The 22,273-nt window shown below is 39.4% G+C and overlaps 1 protein-coding gene across 8 annotated transcripts in view; it reads right to left on the reverse strand.

The window, feature by feature from the left end:
* Window positions 1–3,469: 3,469 nt before the first annotated feature.
* The window catches only part of Tet (tet methylcytosine dioxygenase-like), a 142,698-nt gene continuing 123,894 nt past the window's right edge, over window positions 3,470–22,273 (reverse strand). For all 8 annotated transcript variants that reach the window (XM_072019546.1, XM_072019550.1, XM_072019548.1 and 5 more), the window contains 8 exons: window positions 19,072–19,309; window positions 18,141–18,376; window positions 14,928–17,667; window positions 14,377–14,552; window positions 13,740–14,093; window positions 12,449–12,676; window positions 12,192–12,346; window positions 3,470–12,103 (listed from right to left, as the gene is read on the reverse strand). In XM_072019546.1, coding sequence (XP_071875647.1) covers window positions 9,406–12,103; window positions 12,192–12,346; window positions 12,449–12,676; window positions 13,740–14,093; window positions 14,377–14,552; window positions 14,928–17,667; window positions 18,141–18,376; window positions 19,072–19,309 — 6,825 coding nt within the window. In that variant the 3' untranslated portion in view covers window positions 3,470–9,405. The remainder of the gene's footprint in view (window positions 12,104–12,191; window positions 12,347–12,448; window positions 12,677–13,739; window positions 14,094–14,376; window positions 14,553–14,927; window positions 17,668–18,140; window positions 18,377–19,071; window positions 19,310–22,273) is intronic.

A 22,273-nucleotide genomic window follows, 5' to 3' on the forward strand; every position in this document is an offset into this window, starting at 1 on the left:
TTATATAATGTGTATTGTACTTCTGACATCTATTGATAACGTGGAAGTTTGTTGTAAGACGAACTCACCGCATTTTACAATGCTTGACATCAAAATGGCAAAAAATCAATATTGCGACCTTATTTTTAAATGCGTACATTCAATGAATGTATGTATGTATTGAAAATATGGCTCATCATCTTCAATTTCACGCTTTTCGTCAGATGGTAAATGAAACATGAAATATTAAATTATGTATAATATAGTTTTCTCAACTACTGCTAAATTTTCATTTCGCTTTCCGTAGATATGGATAGTTCGAATATTTAGCAGTTTTACATAATGTTAATTTAACGAGAAGTATTTGATGTTATTGTAATTAAATTGTTTTGAGTAGCAAAGTCTGTACTTTGTTGACGCGTGTTTGTAAGTAGAAGTGTTAGTTACAATGTTGAAAAAATCTCGACAGTATTTATAATCATTGATATTTAACACTATCAATACATCTATTAGGGAAGTGGTTTCATGTAGGAAAACTCAAATTGTTGAATTTCGGCTACTATCGGGAAACTAGCAGTAATGCTGTAATGATCAATTTAATTGATCGATTTATGTGATCGGAAAATAGTCGTGTTCAGTTAAAAAGTTTGAACGTTCTCTAAACGCGATAAACACTTTGAAAATTAAATCACTTTGCTATCACACATCAATTAATTCAAGAGTCTAGAGAGAATAGGGTCATTCGGTGAGTACAATTCATTTAACACTTGTGTTAAATACATAACATTTTTATTGTACCATGATATGCATGATTGATGCTTCCGTTTATCGAATCTGCGTTGCGAATTTCTTTCGAACTTCTACATATTCTTTACTATATGGAAAAAGCAATTTTATTACAATAAATAAGAGAAATGATCTTGTAGAAAATGGCATGCGATGAGTTATATGTGAGCGAATACAAGTATCTGATTTCATGGATGTATCGAAGCAAATTGATCGATTATATTTAATCTCAATCAATCGAATGAACATTTAACATTGATGAGGAAAATATCGATCGAGATCTGGTCTTTTTTTCACCCCGAATTTAACTAAATTGTCATCGTTGTTATACATCGTTTGAAATGATCTTTTATATTAATATAACGATCGGCACGTATCGTATTTAAAAGAAATTCATTATAAATTTATTACATTCACACTTATCTGTAGGATGGAATCTTATAATCAATGCTTTTATAATATCTCATAAACATGTACACGAATGATCAACACAACTGTCCAAAAATATGTGTACATGTTGTTGATCATTTATCTACGCGCGAAAACATTAAAATAATTCTTTTTCTTTCTTTTTTCATTTTGCATTTATTCCGTCTTATTTCGTTTCTCGACGAATGGTTACACGAAATACGAAAAATGATCAAGTCTTCTTTTTATCATAAAAGTTTCTTGTATTTCTCATTTCTCTCTTATGTATATTCACAAAGGACAATTACATCTTACTTAATAACATATTTTTCGTCTAAATGTACTCTTATGTCAATAATAGTCATCGATAGCAATGATCAGTTTAAATTACTCTATCGCTTATCGTCTATAAATCGCTACTAAACTCTAAGCATACGGTGTGTATGTATGTGTTTGTACGTGTGTATCCGTGTCTCTGTGTGTCTTTTCCTCTTATTTGTACGTGTGCGTACTGTGTATACGTGTGTACGTCTGATTTCTCATCGCTCAAAAGCACACCCGTGATTTTGTTTTTTTCCTTTCGTTTTTTTCTTTTATATGTGAGTGTTTTGTTGTTTCGTAATTGATCCACGTGCATTTCGCCACGTATTTCGCGTTTCAGTTGATCGATCGGAATAGAAATGCACGCCGATCAATGCTTTGACCTTTTTTTATCGTTTGTCACATTTCTCTTTTTTGTTGTCGCCTGCTCTAAAAGTAATATTGAGAATTAAAAAACATGGACTGAAAACAGAAATAAGAAAAAAAAAAATACAATATGTAATAATAATAGTAATATGATAATAATAGTAATAATAATAAGTTACATCGTCAACGTTCACGATGGTACGACAAAAAACGAAGATCACTCTCTGACGTTAATTAATTACTTTATTTTCGCGAATATTCACGTTCGTTTCATTCGCTCACATTCATCGTTGACCGATAATTTTTTAATTACCACGTTTTCTTATTCTTTTAAATTTTTTTTTTAATCGAGAATGAGTTTATCCTCATTTCTTTCGACCACCATTGCTTCGCTATCCCTTCCGCTCGTTCGGCTCTTTTTGGCGCGATCGAACTTGGCGAAAGGCAATAAAACGCTTTACAAGTAAATATATATATATGTAGATTTATATATATATATATATAATATATATATATTCATTATAAAACTTACATCTTAAACTTATGACCATCTATTTTATTAAATCGTCAATATATTAGATTTTCTTTCATTCATCATTTTCCTCTTTTTTCCATCTCATTTAGTCTCGCGTAAATAAATATTCATAAATACATTTTTTTGGACCGGATGCATGGGGAATGTTTTTTCGATGGATCACTTCGGGTCTCCCTCATTCCATTATGCTTTATTATCTTTTAATTATATCTCTGTCTCGTATTTTTTTTCGTGATACTTATTCCATTTTCTTTTCATTTATTCTCGAAGCACTATCTGCAATCATGATTGAGAGAGACGATTTTTCTCGTCATAGATCGTTGAACGAAAATGATCGCGAAGTGTAATCTACGATACCAATAATCGAATCGATTTTTACGGAAAATTATGAAAAGGAACAGAAAAGAATCGTTATCATAGTACTTTTTTTACTCGTTTCAATTCTTTTATACTATGCAATCTCCAACTCTTACTTTTTTTTGTTTATTCGTTTTTCGTTTTGAATTTTTGTTCGTTCGTAAACGATCATCGCGTCGAGAAACGATCCATCGAAACAACTTCATGATTTGCGTCGCGGCCCGAATTTCGATTTAAAACTTTTTTTTTCTTCTGGGTTCTTTATCCAAAAATATATGTACACATATGTAACCGGTGTATACGTAGCGCTATATTCGTATGCCCTATTTCGGGGGATCCAGGGAATATTGTTTTGATATCTAAGTGCAAAAATTGCGAGTGACGCTCTTTTTATCATTCCCTCATTTTTGACCAGACTCTCTTTTTCTGACTCTCTACTCGATTTTATTTATTTATCTGTTTCTAACGGTATAAGACACCCTGTATGTATATACGAGCTTGTATATACATACAAGTTTCCTTAAATATATACATATACATATTTAAGAGATAAACATAAATATGTGACGAGCGTTTCGCGATTTTCGCACTTACCGTTAATTAACCTGTTACTTTTAATTTACTTTACTTTTTTATTTTGTTTTGTCAATTCTTATCGATCGATCACCTATTGTATTATTCTGGCTTCATAAGGCGGACAAGTGGTTTCATTACTTTTTTGTTCTTTTTTATTTTTTTTACTTTATTATTATTATTATTATTATTATTATTATTATTATTATTATTATTATTAGTATTATTATTATTATTATTCATCTCACGAGACAGATATACATCAAGTATATTTGTTGCGTAAATATTTATCTGTTTTGCATCTTTGTAATTTGTTCTGCAATCGTTATTACAACTGTTATATTACGCTCGCTACAAACTATTTAAAAAATTTGTTCAAGCCCGCTTAGCTTCAACTCCTCCCCAAACTTCCTCCTATATTTAATTCCTACACATTCTCACCATATCTCCTTCGTTTCGTTTACTTCTCTTTCTTCCTTTTATATATTTTTTTTTTACGAGTTTTTTCATAGGTTTTTTCGTACAAAACAAAATGGCATCTTTTTGGTATTGGAAGAAAAAATACAGTTTTCAACCTTTCTCTTTCTTTCTTTCATCCTTCCTTTCTTTCCTGTTCTCATTCCGCCTCGTTCGTACAACCACGTTATCGAATCATGCCCTGATCGACGCTAAAATCGATTTTCTCATCCAACTTCCGATCTTCCTTTCGAAAGGAAAAAGGTACAGAATTGGCAATAAAACTCGTTCGCGTGCGTCACATTCATTTTCTTTCTGCTCTCGCTACACACGACAATCATCATCGAGTACAACAGCTAGCGATTCCTCTTCTTACGCCTTAATTATTACCGCAAATATTTAATACTATTTTGGCATCATGACGATACAAATTTTTCCACGCATCCTATACAAAAAAGAAAAGAACAGCAACGATAACCAGCCGATTTTCCCTTTTCACTTCTGTTCCGTTTCGTCCTGTCCTATTTCGTTTGTTCTGTTTATCGATCGTAACTGGAAGTTCGACCGGTTCGTCGTATGATTTTTACGAAAATATTCATTTCGAAAAATCCTGCGACGAAACCTGTTCTCTTCGTTTTTCCTTTTGTTCCTTTTCGTAATTAGTTTCTTTTTCTCAAACATCCCTTAACATTGTACTCACGCACGCAACTGAGAATCATTCGGAAGTCGACGAGAGAAAAACCTTGCCTGTGTGCCTCGCGCGGATCATTCTAAGCGGATCCATGGATCGCGATCGAGGAAAGAAACGTGTGCGAATGTGAAAGGAACAGGAGCGTTTCAAACGACGATCCGTCCACGGCTGACGATCGCTCTGAGACATATGTAATAATAAAATAAGAAAATGTATCGTTTCTTCACTATTTGTAAAATTGAAACAGAATTAACATCGATGATAAATCGAATCTAAAAAAGATTATTATAATCACTGGTTTCATTTTGATTCTTTATTTCATTATCTCTAAAATTCACCTATTTTAAAATACCTAATTCATCAGATTGTAAAAAGTACGAATAGTTATCGATAATAGATCTATATGAAATCGATAGATCACGATCGAGAGTGTATAACAAATCTCATAAAAACATTCTTTTCTCGTCCAATCATTTTTCTGGTTTCACCATGCGTTTCCTCTTAATTGTATCGTTTTAATTTCATTTTAACCGTCGCATGAGCGTTCGAAAGCAGAGAACCATTTCTACGAAATCGAACGTGAACAGTCTTCGATGAAGATCAACGTGGGTGAAGTCATTGCCGAAGACGCTTCACGATCGAGCAGAAACATTCGTCGTTAGCAAATCGTTCGTAAGAAACAAGAAGAGTTGTCATGATCGAAATGTTTGCTTGCAAAGAAGAAAGAACTGGATGACGAACCAAGCTTACATTTTTGTTTCCTTTCTTTATAGGACGATCTTTCAAAACGGTTAAAAAAATAGAAATGTATTTTGCGATTTCAGCGTGAATTTTTATTTCTTTATTTTGGTTTTGTGAGTTTTTTTGTTTGTAAGATGTTTAATTGACTGGCTGAGATCGATTCTCGGTATTAGAAAACCTAATCGAAAAATGGTACTCGTCTAATAGAAAAATAGTCGATTTTTATTCACCGTTTATTTATTTGATATCATCTACTTTAGAACGTAGAGACTGCGGAGTCGCGCGTTAAAAATGGAGGAACGATTACGCTCTTAGCGAATAAAAGTTCGTCGTACGGTAAAACGAAGGACGATACCGAGATATAAAACGAGAAAAAAGAAGACTCGATTAAGGAAAGAAATTTAGAAAACGGAAGGGACGACTAGCGTTTTAAAAAGGCACGAGTGTGTTATCGACGATATTGTTTCACGCTCGTGCTAAATAATTTTACAAAAAAAAAAAAAAAAAGAAAAGAAAACAGAGAGGAAAAGAGAGAGAATATAAGCGAGAACACAAAATTAAAAGAAGAAAAGAAAATGGGAAATAAGTGGAAAGGCTTGGAGCGTACTCTCGACTTGAACTCGATCGTTCGGTGTTACGAAAGAAAAATAAAACCGAAGAAAAAGAGAGGAAAGGAAAAGATAAGGAGAAAAAAGGAAGATAGAACAGCAAAAAAAATATAATAATAAAAATATAATAGACCGACGCATTTTGTCAAAACTTAATTAATAAATAGTCGGATTAAATTAGATTATATTACTAATTATTACTGTCTGCCGCTAATAATTATTATTACTACTACATTATGATAATAATGAATGATAATATATTAATGATTCTTATAATACTTCGATGGGCGAGGATTGGACGCGTCTTTTCACCACCTTTCCTCTTACAATAGTAGCGCCTCTCTGTCGATTATCGTGCAGACCCATCGATTTTCCGAACAACCATGATTTCCCTTTTTCTATTCGATTCTCTTTTCGATTTCTTCCCCACGCGTACGCTAACGCGTTAGCGTGGTCGTGAATCGAAACTTCGAAAGACAAGAAACCGATCGATCGATTGTTTCGATTCAATGAACCAATTAAACAAAACTAACACGTGATCATGATTCATCCTCGGTCTTATCATCGAGCAAAATATCCCTCGATTTTAGCTATTTCTTTTCAATTAAAATAACCTCTTCAGGAGCGTTCAGACGATCAATATTGTTGTCAATATTTCAGGTTCTTAACACTATTGTACGTACAAGATCCTCTAGACGATCAATATATATTGTCAATACAATGTTAAGAACCTTAAACATTGACAATAATATTGACAATAATATTGATCGCCTGAATTCTCCTTTCCACCTCTGTCTTCTCCTTCCTTTCGTTCGATAGCACGATTCTTTTCTTTTTTTGATTTTCATATCCATCGATCGAATCACAAACGATGGATGAACAAGTTAAAAAAAAAAAAAAAAAAAAAAACAATACGATCGAAGGAAAAGCAGCGGATCTAGCCGGAAGTGGCGATGGATGTTTCGAGGTAGCTACGCCAAACGTAGCTGGTCTATGTATAGAAAACATAGGGATCGTTCGAACGACGCGTACGATTAATACGGATGCTCCCGGGTTTTACTCTTTTTTTTTTGTTCGTTTTTTCATTTTCTGGCTCTGGCTCACCTTCCAACACTGGCACTCGTTAAATAACGTCGAACCTCGCCGGCTGGCCGTTGTGATCTACCGCGAAACTATTGGATCTCTGTGCGCGTGTCTTCCTCGCTCGAGAAGATCGCCTCTCGAAAGGCTTATATATATATCTATAACATAAATCAGGATACCCGAGATCCATAGATTTGATCGTGGACCTGGAATCGCGATTATAGACTCTAAAGGGCTTGGAGAATGAATAAAAAAAAAAAAAAACAGAGAGAATAAAAAAGAAACAATGGGAAGAACGTAGCTGACGAAGGAAATGGCACCACCACGACGACCGACGCGTTTCTCTCCCCCTCACAGTTCGATATTCTATATTAAAAAATTATCTCACGATCCTCTCGTGTGTATATGATGTGTATATTTGTGTGTGTTTGTACTGAACCGACCCGAGAATTCGATATTAATATTATAGCAATTATTGTATATATATGTATAATATATATATACTATTATATAATATATTTATAATATATATATATAATATATATACACACTATTATATAATATATATATATATTATATTATCGAATCGCCTGTGCGTGCCTCTTCATCACATCGTTCTTGCTCTTGAATCTTTTTTACGTGATCGATTTAATAGGATAGAGCTACGGATGCAAGCACGTGCAAGTGAATTACGAAATAAATACGATGATTAACAAGCACAATGTACAATAGACGAACGAAAAGAGAGAGAACAAGAGAAAGAAAGTTTTTAGACAATGTGTGCGAAAGAAAGAGAGAAATTTAAGAGAAAAAGGGCAGAGAGAGAAAGAGACAAAGAGAGGGAAAGAGAGAGAGAGAGAGAGAGAGAAGAGAAAAGAAATACATTAAACGTTGATATTTACCGTTTAATTAATTAGCTTAAAAACTTGAGATCATTTTCGTGTCAGAATATGTATTATACGCGTGTACGTGTGTAACGTGTGTTTATGTGTGAGCTCCGTTTTTCCATATGGAGCATCGAAGATTATCCAGACGACTTTTACAAAAGATCCACCCGAAACTATATATGCATATCGTCGTTCGATTTTTTGGAGTTATGATTTGTGGGCGTTTTAGATGATTTATGGGCTGGATGATGTTGAATAAAAATTTACTACGATGGCGCCGATTAATCGAATTAGAATTAAGGACGATTTTGGTCCTGCATGATGCACATGTATGTGTATGATGATGCAACAACAACAACAACAACAATGGGGTACACGTGGTACAAAAAGGAGAACGTGCGGAAAAATAAACGGCAGATCGACTCTCATAGTTACAAAATTGATCCAGCTTTGTACAAAAATGGATCATAGTAAGCGCGCACGTGCTATCAGCGTACATGTTTGCAACTCCGTGTGCCGTGTGTTAAAATGTTGCGAAGAAAACAATTATCTATCGCGTCTAGGCATGGACTAGCTAAATACGATTACGACTCTACCAGAATACGAGACCTTTTCCTAAAAATAACAAAAAAAAAAAAAGAAAAAATAGAAAAAGAATCAAAGATATATAATTGGATACGTTTCATTCGTTCTTCGTCTTCCTTTCATTATCTTACTTTTCTACATCGTTTTTTCTTCTTTTGTTCTTTTTCCCATATTTTTACTTTCCATTTATTCTACTCTAGGTCGTATAACATATTCGAAGTCATTTTTCGAAAAGAACAATGGTTCTTCGAAAGAACATGGCCGATCGCCCTTTTGTGCCGTTAATCCAGTTACCGTGAAAATTAGCCTCGATTGCGATCAAGTGTTTCTCTAAGCGCGTGACACGTCTCTGTCGATCAGCTGCTTCGTATTCCTCCTCCACCTTCAGCTTTGAATTTGCCGTTCTAGATACCAAACATCTTCATCGTGTTCGATATCCATTGTTGATCTGATTTCCTTTTCTTGTCCGCTCGCAACATTTTACCGTGATTCGTGTAAAAGATCGATATAAAAAGGGAAGCCCCGATTAAAATTGAATCCCGCGACGAAACGTCTGCGTTGCGAACCAGTCACCTGCTGCTAATTTTTCTTGCTTCTCCTCTGTTTCCCCTGTCTGTTACGTTTATTATTTATTCCCCGAAAAAACGTGAGATAGAAAAATGGCAGTGCAAACGTGTTGTTTCTTCTTCATCTTCGTTTTGTCTTTTTTCGTCAATAACAACTATACACATCTAGGACGATGATCTGATAGAATTACGATAGAAAGCCTCTCATGATGACAGTTCGCTCTTTTTGCTCGTTGATCCCCTCACAATGTTAGCTGTTTGTTGCTCTGTTTCTCTCGTTGTTCTCGTGACTCGTTTCACGTTCTTCGTGTCGAAGTTGCACGGCACGGAACAGCGTCGTCAAGTGAGATTCGTGTCGTTTGAAACCCACTTTTTCACTCGATCAGTCCGACGAGATCGCTCGATCGATTCCTGGCACGGTTCTTGCTCATCGATGGCTGGAATCGCGCCCTCCGACGTTTACTCATCCAATGGCCCCTCCCTCCTGGTATGGGCCAGTTATCATGCACGGATGCATTGGGAAAAGAGTGGTCCAGGTCATGGTGGTATACGTAGGCGATCTCATCATGAATTGAGAACTAGGAACACTGGGTATGTAAGGTAGCGGAGTGGATTTTTCGGTGTTGATTGCACTGGCTGGACTGGTTGGAGTTGATGGAGTAGACAGTGATTGCGAAGTGGACGATGATGTAGTAGTAGTGGTGGTGGTGGTACTCGCAACACCTAGTTTCCTGAGTCGCATCTTTTCTTCCCATTCGTCCCATCCGTGTCTTGGTCGGTTAAGATTACGATGTTGGTAAAAGACCAGGCTGATTCTGGTTGGATTCAGACGATTAGGCTTTTTGAGAGCCGTGGTGGCATGCATCTCGTGCTTGGCGCACTCGAACAACACGCTACCGTGGCTTAACGCAATGGCGACTCCACCCATCTGCGAGTCCTTGAAGCACTCTTCGTTGTCGGAATAGTCGGCTACCTCTCCTAGTGGTTCTGCTTTTGGAGGAGGCTCTGGTAACACCGGAAAGTAGGGTGGTGGTCCGTAAATATCCCAGCGAGGAGTGTCCCATCTCGCCCAACCTGGATTCAGACCTTGATACGGGGGAACTCCTTGATAGGGATATTGAGGCGAAGGAAAGCAGGCTTCTCTCTTTGGTTGCTGATAGAATTGAGGTGGATACTCCGGCGTCTGATGGTGTGGATATGGTTGGTGATAGTTGTAGCCTTCCCAAGAATTAGAATATGGTTTGTCGAAGACGGGGTATGTTGGATACAGTCCGTATTGTGGGAAGGAAGCGTGAGGATGTCCCAAACCCGGCATCCCGTGGAAGTCTTGCACCTGCTTCATCTCTTCGGCCCATGGGAAGCAATTCGAGTTTGGATTCACGATGTTCTGCCTGGAATCGTGGAAACCCTCCTTCGTCTTATCTTCCGGCCAATCTGTTCTTCGTTGGTTACCTTGATGTGTCGTCATGCTGCTTTGCACTGCATTGTTGCTTGGACTGTCCGCGTAGACACCGTTCCGCGTCGGCTCCTGAGGCTTAAGGAACGTTCTATTGGAAGAATTTTGATATGTATTGTCTGTGTTTGGATTCTGGTTTGACGCTGTCCTCGACGGTGGTCTGCCCTTTGGCACCCTGAACGGGGAAGGATCCGAGGGTGTTTCCCAGCAAGGTGGTTTCGACTGGTCCGGATGCGGTACTCTGTCATTCCAATTAAATGTTTTCTGGTGGTCTGTAGGCTGCTGATGATTCCTATCAGGACCTATTTGATCGTTATAAATCTGTTGTTGATCGAAAGGTTTGTTTTGATCGGGGTACCAAGTACCTAACATGTTCCAGCTTCCCACTTGGTCGGAGGGCGCCGGTGACATTTGATTAATTCCGGGTGTCTTTTGTTCAGGAACCTTATACATCCGATATTTTCTTTGATCAAATGATCCTAAGCTCTGAGTGCCGTTTGGTGGATTGTTGGGCGGAAGATGCGTCGAGCTGTGTAGCAATAGATCTGCATTCGTGGCGCTGAACGGCTTGTGACTAGTGTTGCCCATGCAAGAAGACACCGACAGGCCAGTGAACATGTCCGCGTTCGAATCGTGCTGGCCCTGATATGGAAGATTTCTACCGGACTGCGCGGTATGAGGGGGGTGATAATGGCCTGGTATCCTGTTCACGAAAGGCTGTTCGATCTGCGATTTTTGAGCCTCTAAGTAGTTCTGCGTGGTAGGGTACTTTTGCTGACTAGAATCTTGCGCAGGTCTGGAGTACGGCAATTTCGACTGATCGCAGCTTTGGCCAACGTTTCGAACGTTATTTACGTTGTGCGATTGATGATGATTCGTTCGGTTGAGTGCGTTCCTCTGATCCAAATGGACCGGAAAATTTGTACAGCTTGTCTTCGGGGATGTATTACCCTGTCTGGTGTCGTACATATTAGGATAACTTCTGGAATTGGGGGGTGGATGGCCGTAGCCCGTGTCCGGATACCCGGAGCTTCTTGGTGAAGCGACTTTCTGGTCTTGATGTGTGGTTGGACATCCTCTAGGAGACATCGAGTAACCGATATCCCCTGGTGTTCCTGTATGAGAGCTCCTTGGTGAAATAGGATGAGCTCTCGGTGAGTGTGGATAACAGTTTCTCGGCGAGTCCATGGTGGAATTAGGCAAATTTCGCGAACCTGGTCGATGTTCATCCTGAGAAACGGTGCTTCTAGGCCTGATATCGTCTAGACTTGTACTGTCTGGGTCAACTTTTGCGTCTCTGTCCAGACCACTGAACGAGTATTCTCTCCACGGGTTTAACCAATTATTTTTTCGCTGATCGAGCCAACCGTTTCTACCCCACTGTTGTTCATTCTGGTAACTCCATCCTTGGTACATGGACACTGGACTGTCTAGAACAGTGGAGGACACCTGAGAGCTTTGTAACTGGGCATCCATTCCTTCGAACATAGACGCCATTTCCAGGGATAGTTGGGAATCCCTCATTTGCGGTCTAGGTATTTCTTGGTGTCCTGGTACGCGTCCTGGATCAGACATTTTTTCAGCAGTGTTTTTGGAGCTATCTTTCTTATTGCTAATGGTATCTGGCTCGTCTTCTTTTCTTTTCTTGCCGTGTCTTCTGCAGGGTTGGAGTGGAACCGATCGAACTCTCACTTCGCAAGGATATCTATGAATTAGATGATATGTATTTGTAAAATTTATTACTAGAAGAACTCTGTGTGAGTGATTGTCATATAAATAACAAAATTACTTACTTTGTCAAAACTTCTACAGCTCCAGCGCGAACCTTCTCATCCTGTCCCTCTTTCGACCCATTCTCATCCGTAGTATCCATGATGTAAAGGGGAAGTACGTGCAACTGTTCCTCTTCAGGTTTTGATAGAGATCGGTGTTTCGTCATAGTGACCACCTTTAAGATGAAAAATTACAGCATAGTTATTTCATCTAAATCTTTACCTTTTCAGAATTATTAAATATTGAAAAAAATTAAGTGTCTCTTTAAGTCACTTACCACTGTACATCCGTTGTTCATGTTGTGAAGATCACGATGAGAATGCGCGCAGAAGTCGATACAGGCCGTAACACCGGAAAAGGGTCGGCCAGGTTTAAATCCCAAACGGCACTCGCTCGCTTCCCGTTCGAATTGTGTCTGATTGTTGAATGCTTCCGGTGCAAGACTGAGATACAGAGGCGATAAAAGTGTTGCTAGGACGTGCATTCTTTCTTCGACTTCTTGCTCCTATAATAAAAATAAGAAAGAACGAAACGTTATATTTGTATACAATAATGAAGACAAGAATGACGATTAACTCTTAGTATATTATAACTAGGTAGATCTTGAACTTAGAATTTTTAATATAATATTTCTACATTAATAATGAAATCTACATGGTAAATAGACATTTATAGCAAATAGTTAAGACTTTCGATGGTATTCTTATTGTTACGCCACGAGGCTCAGCATAGATCATATTTCTAACGGTCGCTCGCGGACCTCCAACGTCGCAGGCATATCCTCTTATCTGCCCGACGAAAAACATACATTGTATCGATGAGCGCATACTTGTCACCAAGCAGCGAGTTCTGGAACCGTCGATTTCGGACCGTTATTTCTAACAAAGAAGTCAGCCTGCGTGATTATCGGCGCGAGCGGTGGCGTGATCCGAGCATAGGGGGGGGGGGGGGGGTCGTCTCCCCGAAAGACAAAGAATCGGTCTAAGGACATGAGTCTCATTCGAAACCTCTAACCGATGAGTCGTAATCGAACATTCTAACTGAAAAGTCGCATTCGAAATCTATAACCGATGAGTCTCATTCGAAAACTGTAACTGCACAGTCGCATCTGAAAAGTCTCCTTTAAAAATTCATACGGCACGCATCGAGAGCTCTGACGAACAAAGTCGCTTAAAATATCGAGAAATAACAAAAGTCGAGTCGAATTCTGTAACGCATTAATTACGCCAAACTATTTGTGACGCTTTTATTATTATTACGATTTGTTGTTGAATATACACGCTATATATTAACCTGTTAACCCAGTGTTAAATTCATTCAACCACCCCTGTTATCTTAACCGAAACAAGGGGAACGACTACATCGCGGCGTCGATTGTCGAATCGTAGCGAGAATTTACGCCTCTTGCTGACGCGTTTTCCTCGCGACCGCGTCTCTCCGCGAACGGTCGTAACACTTATTAAATTCAATACAGAGAACGAATATTGTTATGACAAAAATATGATAATTTAAATTATCAACAATTAGTTATAACATATATATTTAGATTGTTATGATATATTCCTCACCTCTGATCGTACTGATAATCGAAATTTACGGACGGTTTTACTTCTGGCGTATTTGCAACCATTATAATACATTGACCAGGAACATCCAAAGGAAAAGCTTGCACCGCAAGTATCAGGATCGAGACCTTGGCAAGCACAGGTTCTCGGTTCGTTCGTTCCACATCGTCTAGTAGTAGGAAGACCGAATCGATTCAGCTTATGACTTAACAGGGAATAGATCCGATCGGCTTCGTGAGTGGGTACGCCTTCCCAAGCAACCATGGCCACGACGATCCAAGCTGTTGGACACTTGTGCCCTTGTCGATGTTTCACTATGGTCAGGATCTTCTCCTCCAGACCAGATCGTCGAAGTATCTAGCGAATCACTGATATTACAATCCCATCACCAAAGCAGTACAGAGTAATCTTAGTGGGCGATTCAAAGCGATCGACTGGAATAGGTTGGATAAAATTAAATTTAAAAAGAGACGAGAGGATTCGCTTTGACTTCAATCTAATATATTAGTGGACTGCGAATCTCTATGCAAATTGATATTTTTATGAATGTTACTAGACAAATGGAAATTTAAATGTCTGTTCTATTAATTTAATAATATTACAAGTATGGGGAATATATAGAATACAGTAATATGCTTACCCATTTAGCCATCGGACATCCTTGAGTGGTTTTCCCTTCTTTTCCGGTGTAGATGACCTTTTCGAATCTAATGGCGTTTCCCTTAAGGCCGGTTCTTCTTTCAAGATCGTTCCGTAGGTCAGGCAGGCTTGCAGCCGCCCCGAGATGAGTGTAGTACGAGCCGGGCTCTGGCGGACCTTGTGGTTGAACCTCATTTTACTTACGAAACTGGACGTTTCAACGGAAAGGAAGCAACAGAAGCGGAAACATTTATGCCACGTATGTAGTAGGTATGCCCCCTGGGAAAGGGGGGTAAGTTAGGTACGTGCATTCTTCTTTGGGTCACTGAATCAAGGCTCGGTTTATTTTTTGTTGGCCAGTAATATTAGTAGTGGTAGTACATAGAGTAGTAGTAGTAGCAGTAGTAGTAGTAGTATAGTTTTATATATATTTTTTTCTTTAAGAAAATTTTGTTCATTTTTTGTTTATTTATTTATCTATATTTTCGTGTGAACGTGGTTAGTGTGTTCTCTCAATGTTAGTGTCGTGCTGAATACGCAATAGCAACTCACATTTGTCAGCTGGGAAGCAGTTGCAGTCCGGCACTTCGCTCCTGACATTGTTCTTCAGTTTGTCCAAGTGATCTTGCAACTTAGTCGTTGAAGGCATGCTACCGGTACGTGGACTTTGAGTGCCTTCGTTCTTTACGTCGGACTTCTCCGCTGAGTCGGCTAGTATCTCGTCCCTCGTTTGCAAACCCTGGCAACAACCCTCCCGCAAATGTTCGGGTGTCGGTTGTTCGGTGCCGCCTCGTCGACAACACCACGAACCGACACCCGGAGACACTTTAGCGGGTCCGCCATCGCCACGAAATTTGTAGTTATTACCTTCCTGGGCCCTTTGGTCCGGTTCACTCTTGATTTCCTTCGACGCGCAGCCATCGCTCTTTGACGAGATCGTCGGCGATGGAACGCAGTCGGAGCTAGAGCAACCGTACTCGACGATGTTCTCTTGCTTGATATTCTGAGAGGAATCGCAGTTAGAGCTGTTGGTTGGCTCCGTCGACGCGATCTTTTCGCTGCTTTCTGGATAATTTGATGTGTCGTTCTTGTTCACTAATGCGACTAATGGAGTTTCTGAAAAACCAACGTCGTTTTCGGTCCCATCGTTCTTCTCGCTGTCTGCGTTGCTGTTTTCGCAAGATTCGAAAGTCTTATCGTTGGTTGGCTGCTCTATGCACAGTCTCCTCTGAAACGATTTATCCTCGATGTTTTGATTGTCATGGCTCTTACTTTCATCCTTCCATAGCTGTTGTTGCTCGTGTTGTTGTTGTGATTGTTGGTGATAGTGTGATTGCTGTTGTTTTTCGTATGGTTTGTCCAGCACGGACTTGTCCTCTGAACCAAACTTCATGAAGCTGTCGATGACCATCATTCCGTTTTCCGGCAGAACGGTACCGTTGTTTAGTGTGTTATTACTTCCTCCTGACCATTCCCATAAGCCACCACCATCGGGCAAACTATCGACCCGAGGGTGGTGGCTATGCAATAAAAAATTACCGGTCAAGGATTCGTTGGATTGCGCCATCGAGATGATATTCGACTGACTTAAATACTGGTCCGCCTGCTTGTCTTGCAATTTCTCCGTATTATCGTGCGTGTCTCGTATCCTGTCTTCTGTATGGTATTCGCCGTTAGCTCCGTTGTTACTGTTCACATGCTGAGATTGCATTTGATGATGCATATTGTGATGTTGTTGCTCCTGATGGCTCATTTGATGCTGAGACTGTTGCTGCGACTGCTGCTGTTGAAGCTGTTGATGCTGTAGTTGTTGTTGTTGCTGCTGTTGCTGTTGTTGTTTATTTAGAATCATCGATTTCAGTCGACTGTTCAAATTCACGCGATTTGATTGAGCAAATACATTACTCTCCTGAGTATCTTGCGTATCGACGAATCCATTCGGTTTCCCGGTGTCCTGTTGCTGCCAAAGCACTCTTTCCCCGGAATTCTGCATGTCTTGTTTGGTTGTTTGTTGGCCCCAGGTAGGTTGATTCTCGGTCACCGAGTTCGGTGACCAAGACATTTGGTTCTCCATTTTATTCTCTTGTGTGGGTGGCTGAGGCTGCCACGCTCCCGGTTGATGGCCAGGTGTTCTCCTCGGACTAGGCTGCGAATCTGGCCATTGTTGTTGAGGTTGTTGACTACTGTCGCTCTTTATACTATTAGGCGACCAATTTGGTTGACTAGTTGGCGTGTCTGGCCAGGACATCTGATTAGACGGAGTAAGTCTAGGACTCTTCTCCAGTTTTGTCTGTTGCGACCACTGCTGCTGCTGTTGCTGTTGTTGTTGCTGTTGCTGCGTCCCAGGTTGCGGCATCTGTTGGTTAGATGGCGTCAGCCTTGGATTCTGTTGACTCGAGTTCTGTTGCATCTCTGGACTGCTCTGCTGCCAGTTGTGTTGATTGGAGGGCGTCATCCGGGCGTTCTGATGAGACGGATTTTGCTGATGGTCTGACAATTTCGGCGAGTGCTGCAGCCAGCCTTGGTGCTGAGGCTGCTGTTGTTGACTAGACGGTGTCAATCTCGGATTCTGCGAAGCGTCCCTCAGCTTCGGACTCTGCCGCGACCAATTTCCCTGAGTTTGTTGCTGCTGACTGTTGTCCGTGTTATCTGTCCACGACTGCGGAGTCTGTGGCGTCTCCTTCACGCTACCGTTTTCCCAACTCATATGACTCGCTGGTCGGGGTAATTCTTGTTGTCCTTGCATCTGCATACTTTGCTGTGTCTCTTGTCCTTTCATACTATTGCTCTGCATACCCGGTTGCTGTTGTTGTTGAGGAGGTTTCTGGTGTTGCTGATGCTGTTGTTGTAACGTCCCATCCGACCAATTCATGTTGTTGCTCACGTTGCTCATTTTCGTACCGGTACTGGTATCGGACCATAAATGCCGTTGGCCACCGTCAGGTATCGAATGTTGCCGTTGCATGTGCTGTTGCTGGTGTTGCGGTTGCTGAGATACCTGCTGTGGCTGCCATTGGTTCTGTACTTGTTGACCCATTTCCACGTAGCCTGGATATCCGTTAGAGTTGTGTAAACTCTGTGGGCCCGGTTGAAGTGGATACCCAGGCATCTCGTTTCCCGACACGTTGCTGGCCGCGATTGTCGCGAATCCCTTCACCTGCGTATCCGATGGTTGTTGTTGCGGTTGCGACGGCGGTTGCTGAGAGGCCTGCTGTTGCTGCTGGTTGTCCATGTGTACGGAACTGCTACGACTCGTCGGAGTGGTTGAAGGCGGCGGTGCCATCGTCACGTCCTGGAAAAACGCATCATTCCATCTATAACTCAAAAACGTTCGGGAATTGACTGTATGTTATTGCTATTCACGAGGATGCTTCGTGAGAGATTAACTTTAATTTTATGTGCATAAAAAAATATTTTATGCTTTAATATTTTTATATATATTTAATGGTGCAACGGTCCTCGAATTTTCATATTACCATCTTACAAATATGAGAGAAAATTATAGAAAAACTTTATTGAGAAAAATGTTTGTAAAATTAAACTAATTTTTTAAGGACCGAAAACCATAATTGGAAATGATCCAGAGGATTTAACAATTAATTAATTTCTAATTAGGTTATCTTTATGAATATAAAAAAAACTTTTTTTTCTATCTTTCGTGACTCTTAGATTTTTCTAAAATTCAATATTCTATCTTCATTCGTGTTTGAGAAGATATTCGAATGAGCTGACTTTTAATTAAAAGCGATTCATTTCTAATTGTACCTGTTGTTGGTAACCATTGACGTAATCCTGCCTTTCATAACCAACTGATTGGGTTGCAGTAGCAGCGGGATCCATGAATTGACCGTTTAGTGGCCTCTGAGCTGTCGATGGTACAGTTTGTGGGGCGACTGGTGGCAAGGGTGAGGGTTGTCCCGTGATTGTGTATTGTCCTGTCGCCCCGGCACGTTGAAATGCCGACTGATCCGTAGTAATGAAAGTCTGCTGCTGATATGCGACTGTAATCAGAAAATTCACGTGCCGATTCCACGGAAACTGACGGCATATCGGCTGGACAAAGACCTACATAGTTGCACACTTTGCATTCCACGATCGTTTTCATTCCCGAGGAATTTTGAATCGTCGAATTCAAGTGCTCGAAACTGTGAATACGAATTTTATCATATTGGAGCTGTTCAGAAATCATACTCATCAGCGTTATAAATCGAAAAATAGAGAAAGACGATGATGTTACAACATAATTTTTTTTAATACATCTTAAAATCTGACGTTGCTTGTACCATTTCCTTGTAACAAACTGATCAATGAAATTGCATATTAGTGGTTTATATGTATATATATTTGGATGAAAAAATTGAGAAATTGATAACGAATAGTTGATCAAGTTTGGCTTCTGAGAGACTCATTCTTGCTTTTTTTTTTATCAAAATTAATGTTGCTTTATATCTATTGAAATTTTAAAATTAGCATCAAGGTAGTAAATATTTTATAGCATATGCTATGACGTTATTTTATAATAGTCGAAGAATATAAATATCTTACGATCGATAAGTTAAGAAAAGGATTGTGAAATTTCTAACGGGAATAGATATTTTCTACTCGATAAAACTTGAGAAGGTAAAATAAAAAAAAAGAAGAGACACGTATCGGAAAAATTCGTAAATTCCTCAAAATCGATTCGCTCTTCAATTACCTGGTTGTGGATGGTATGGCGCTGCGGCGGTGTATTGGGTATGATACCTCAGCTCTTCGAGCTGATTCGGAGCAGGAATTTGTTGAATGAACTGCTGAGGTGGCCATGGTGCTGCTGACGTTTCAACCGCAACTGCTCCCACGGGAGCGACTCCCTGGTGCCAAACAGTATTCCCAAAGCCGGCTGCTGGTCGAAAACCGGCGCCAGTATCACCGTAGAATGGCATCACTCCGGGTGACTGTAACATCAACATGGGACCTAACTTTAGTTTCGCCTTGAATCGAAGCTCCTAATAGTTTTCTAATACACATTAAGTTTTTTCACACTTTGTAAATTTTTCAACTAAAAAAAGAAAAAGTAGCATAGAATTTTACAAAGTAAATTTCTTTTTTCTTCTATTTCTGTACTTGTTCTACTCAACAAAGAGTAGACAGTTCAGAGTTAATGTGATTTTTGTCTTGAAATATCCTTTCAAACTTTGATCGAGGTTCTTTGGACTATTTCTTGACGCGGAAGAATCGACAGTTGGTATATGGGTAATGTAATGTTATTTCTAGCCTCGATACTGGTTCCTCAAGCGAAGTCTACTTTAAATATTCGCCATTTTAGACATTCACTCGAAGATAGATTGTCTTGGATTTAGACAATTTGTAAGTGAAGTTACTTGACTGATATATCTATGTGTGAACATAAACTTGAAACCATGTTAAGTGAATATAATCAGCGTGAATCAAGTAACTTGATTAATCCAAACGAATCTTTAATAAACCAGTATCAAGTTATTTGTATACAATGGGCTCGAATAACAAGGATGAGCATAGAAGCTCGAAGAAATATTTCAAGTCGACTAAGCAACAATTTTACACTGATCGAGTGTTTTCAAGTTGTTCAAATACCATCAATCTGAAGTCAAATGACTTAACTAACGAAGGCAAGCATGCAAACTGTAGAATATTTCAAATCGGAGCAACAAGTTCACACCAAAAAGAGGTGATTCCATGTTAAATTAAAGCAATGACTAATTTGAGCGAGACTACACTCGGAAACGTTCAACGATTCGAAGCTCGAACGAACTGATAGCCACTGTCGTGTACAGAGTGGGGGAATAGCCATTCGTCAGCAATGGTTCCTTAACTATGCACAGCGCAGAGGTTCTCAACTTCTTCCAGCGTCCAACGAACAGCATATTGAGCACACGCTTCTACAACGATTCTACGAACTCCTTCAGCTACGACAGTATATACGCACACGTTCGCGACCCAATTAAATAAAGAGCTCGAAGCAGCGCGGTAATAAAGCCATTAATCATCCTTGGAGGTGGGTTCGCGTGGTCCGCGGGCACCGCCGCGCCGTGGTCTACCATTATTTCCTGCATGCCTTCGCGCGTTCTCATGGTCAAAACTTGCTTCTCGACCTCCCGCTGCCTCGTAAAGCTATCAATCTCGTGAACAAAGAGAGAGTCGCGTGACTCGATTCGACGAATGCAACCCCTTTTACGTAGTTTCGACGTGTTCCCGTGGCTGTTCGATGCAGTCGCGGGGGTGAAACAGAGATCAAGGTGGAAACGAATGAACCATCGTGGAACGCGGAGAATCTCACGGGGAATTGGTCGATGTTGCGGAACCGGGCCGAGAAAATGCCAGAACTTGGCGGTGATGATAATCGGTCGACGATGGTCTTCTTCCTTGAGACATATGGAACTTTCGTGTAGTGGATCCGCGAGACAATACAATGGAATCGCCACGTATGAAGAACTATACCTGCGCGATGTACATACTTTCGTTTATTTTCGTTCGAGTCCCGACCAGCGATGGCTTGAAGAAGCTTGCAGCATCGAGAGGGTATTTTCAGTGAAGGTTTTGAAATTATAATGTGTTGTAAGATCGGACGAGTTGTGGGACAGAGTTTCATTTTGATCTGATTTGTGCTATTGGCACATACTAAAGATAGTAATTGCACTTTTCAACTGGATCGTTGTATATAAACTAAGTTAACTAGTTTGTACGAAGTTACCGAGACTAGAGAGAGCAATTATTTTTTCATTTTTAATTATGTTCATTAATTACGCGAGACAGTTGATATTAAATGAGAAAGATTCATTAAATGGAACAAGCTAGTGTGTAATAGCGTTTTAAGACAGAGAAAGAGGAAAATGGAATACTTACATATACGTGACTGTGTTATGTCACCGTATCTTTTGGAACTATACTTGAATTAAACATAAGTTAAACATGTACGTATATCAAGAAAAATGAATTCTTTAATTTATCTTCCTCTAATTTATCTTTCAAGATGTTAGTTTTGTCTTTTGAAATTTCTACTAGAAGCTTAAGAAGCCTATCGTGTTCTCGAAGAAGGTTTTGAAGCTGTAGCATAAAACGGGAAGAATTGTTGGGAAGAGTACCATTTTGATGTCTGATAGGGAATTTAGGTTACCTTGTTATAGACGTAGGATATATAGAATATACGAAAGAGTAAAATTATACTTTGCAACCGCACGAATGCATGACTATAAAGATAACAGAGAAGAAATGTGGAACATACAGCGCTATTTAATTTTGTCTTCCGAAATTTCCAACAGAAACTTTATGCTACTGTCTCTGTATCCTTGAATCGTTTGAAAACTTGCGAAGTAAGAAAAACACAATTATTATAACCGCTCTCAGAATGGTAGAAAGTCTTAAAATGTTGCGACATCTCCGATCTCTACAGCATGATGTACAACGATGTCGAAATATAGTAACATCATTCTATGCCTCATTCCCTTCTAAAATTGATTTTCCATTTTTCAATATTATATTAATATTCAATTCTTCAATTAATCAAATCTATCTTTGACTCCTCTCATTTAAATTCACAAAATTTCAAAGATTCTTTGTTGCGACTGCATTTAGAATTTCAAAGAATAAACATATTGTTTCGATATACCTATATTAATTCAAAATAAAAAATATATCAAATTTTAATCTCCATGGACAAACTAGCTTGCTTATATCCAAATCCAATTCTTTTATTATACCAAGCTCTCAAAAAATCTGAAAAAAATCTGGAACACTTATCAACACTTTTACTACCTTATGCAACCATTCGTTAAGTCAAACATCTGAAACTTCTTCTAGTAGAAGTAGGAATTCAGAAGAAATTTAATGTCCTGTTTCTTTATGAAGAATTAAAAATTCCTTCTTGCAATCCTGACCAAAGT

Source organism: Bombus fervidus, chromosome 16 (assembly GCF_041682495.2).
Source record: "Bombus fervidus isolate BK054 chromosome 16, iyBomFerv1, whole genome shotgun sequence".
In the NCBI taxonomy this organism is placed as follows: domain Eukaryota; kingdom Metazoa; phylum Arthropoda; class Insecta; order Hymenoptera; family Apidae; genus Bombus; species Bombus fervidus.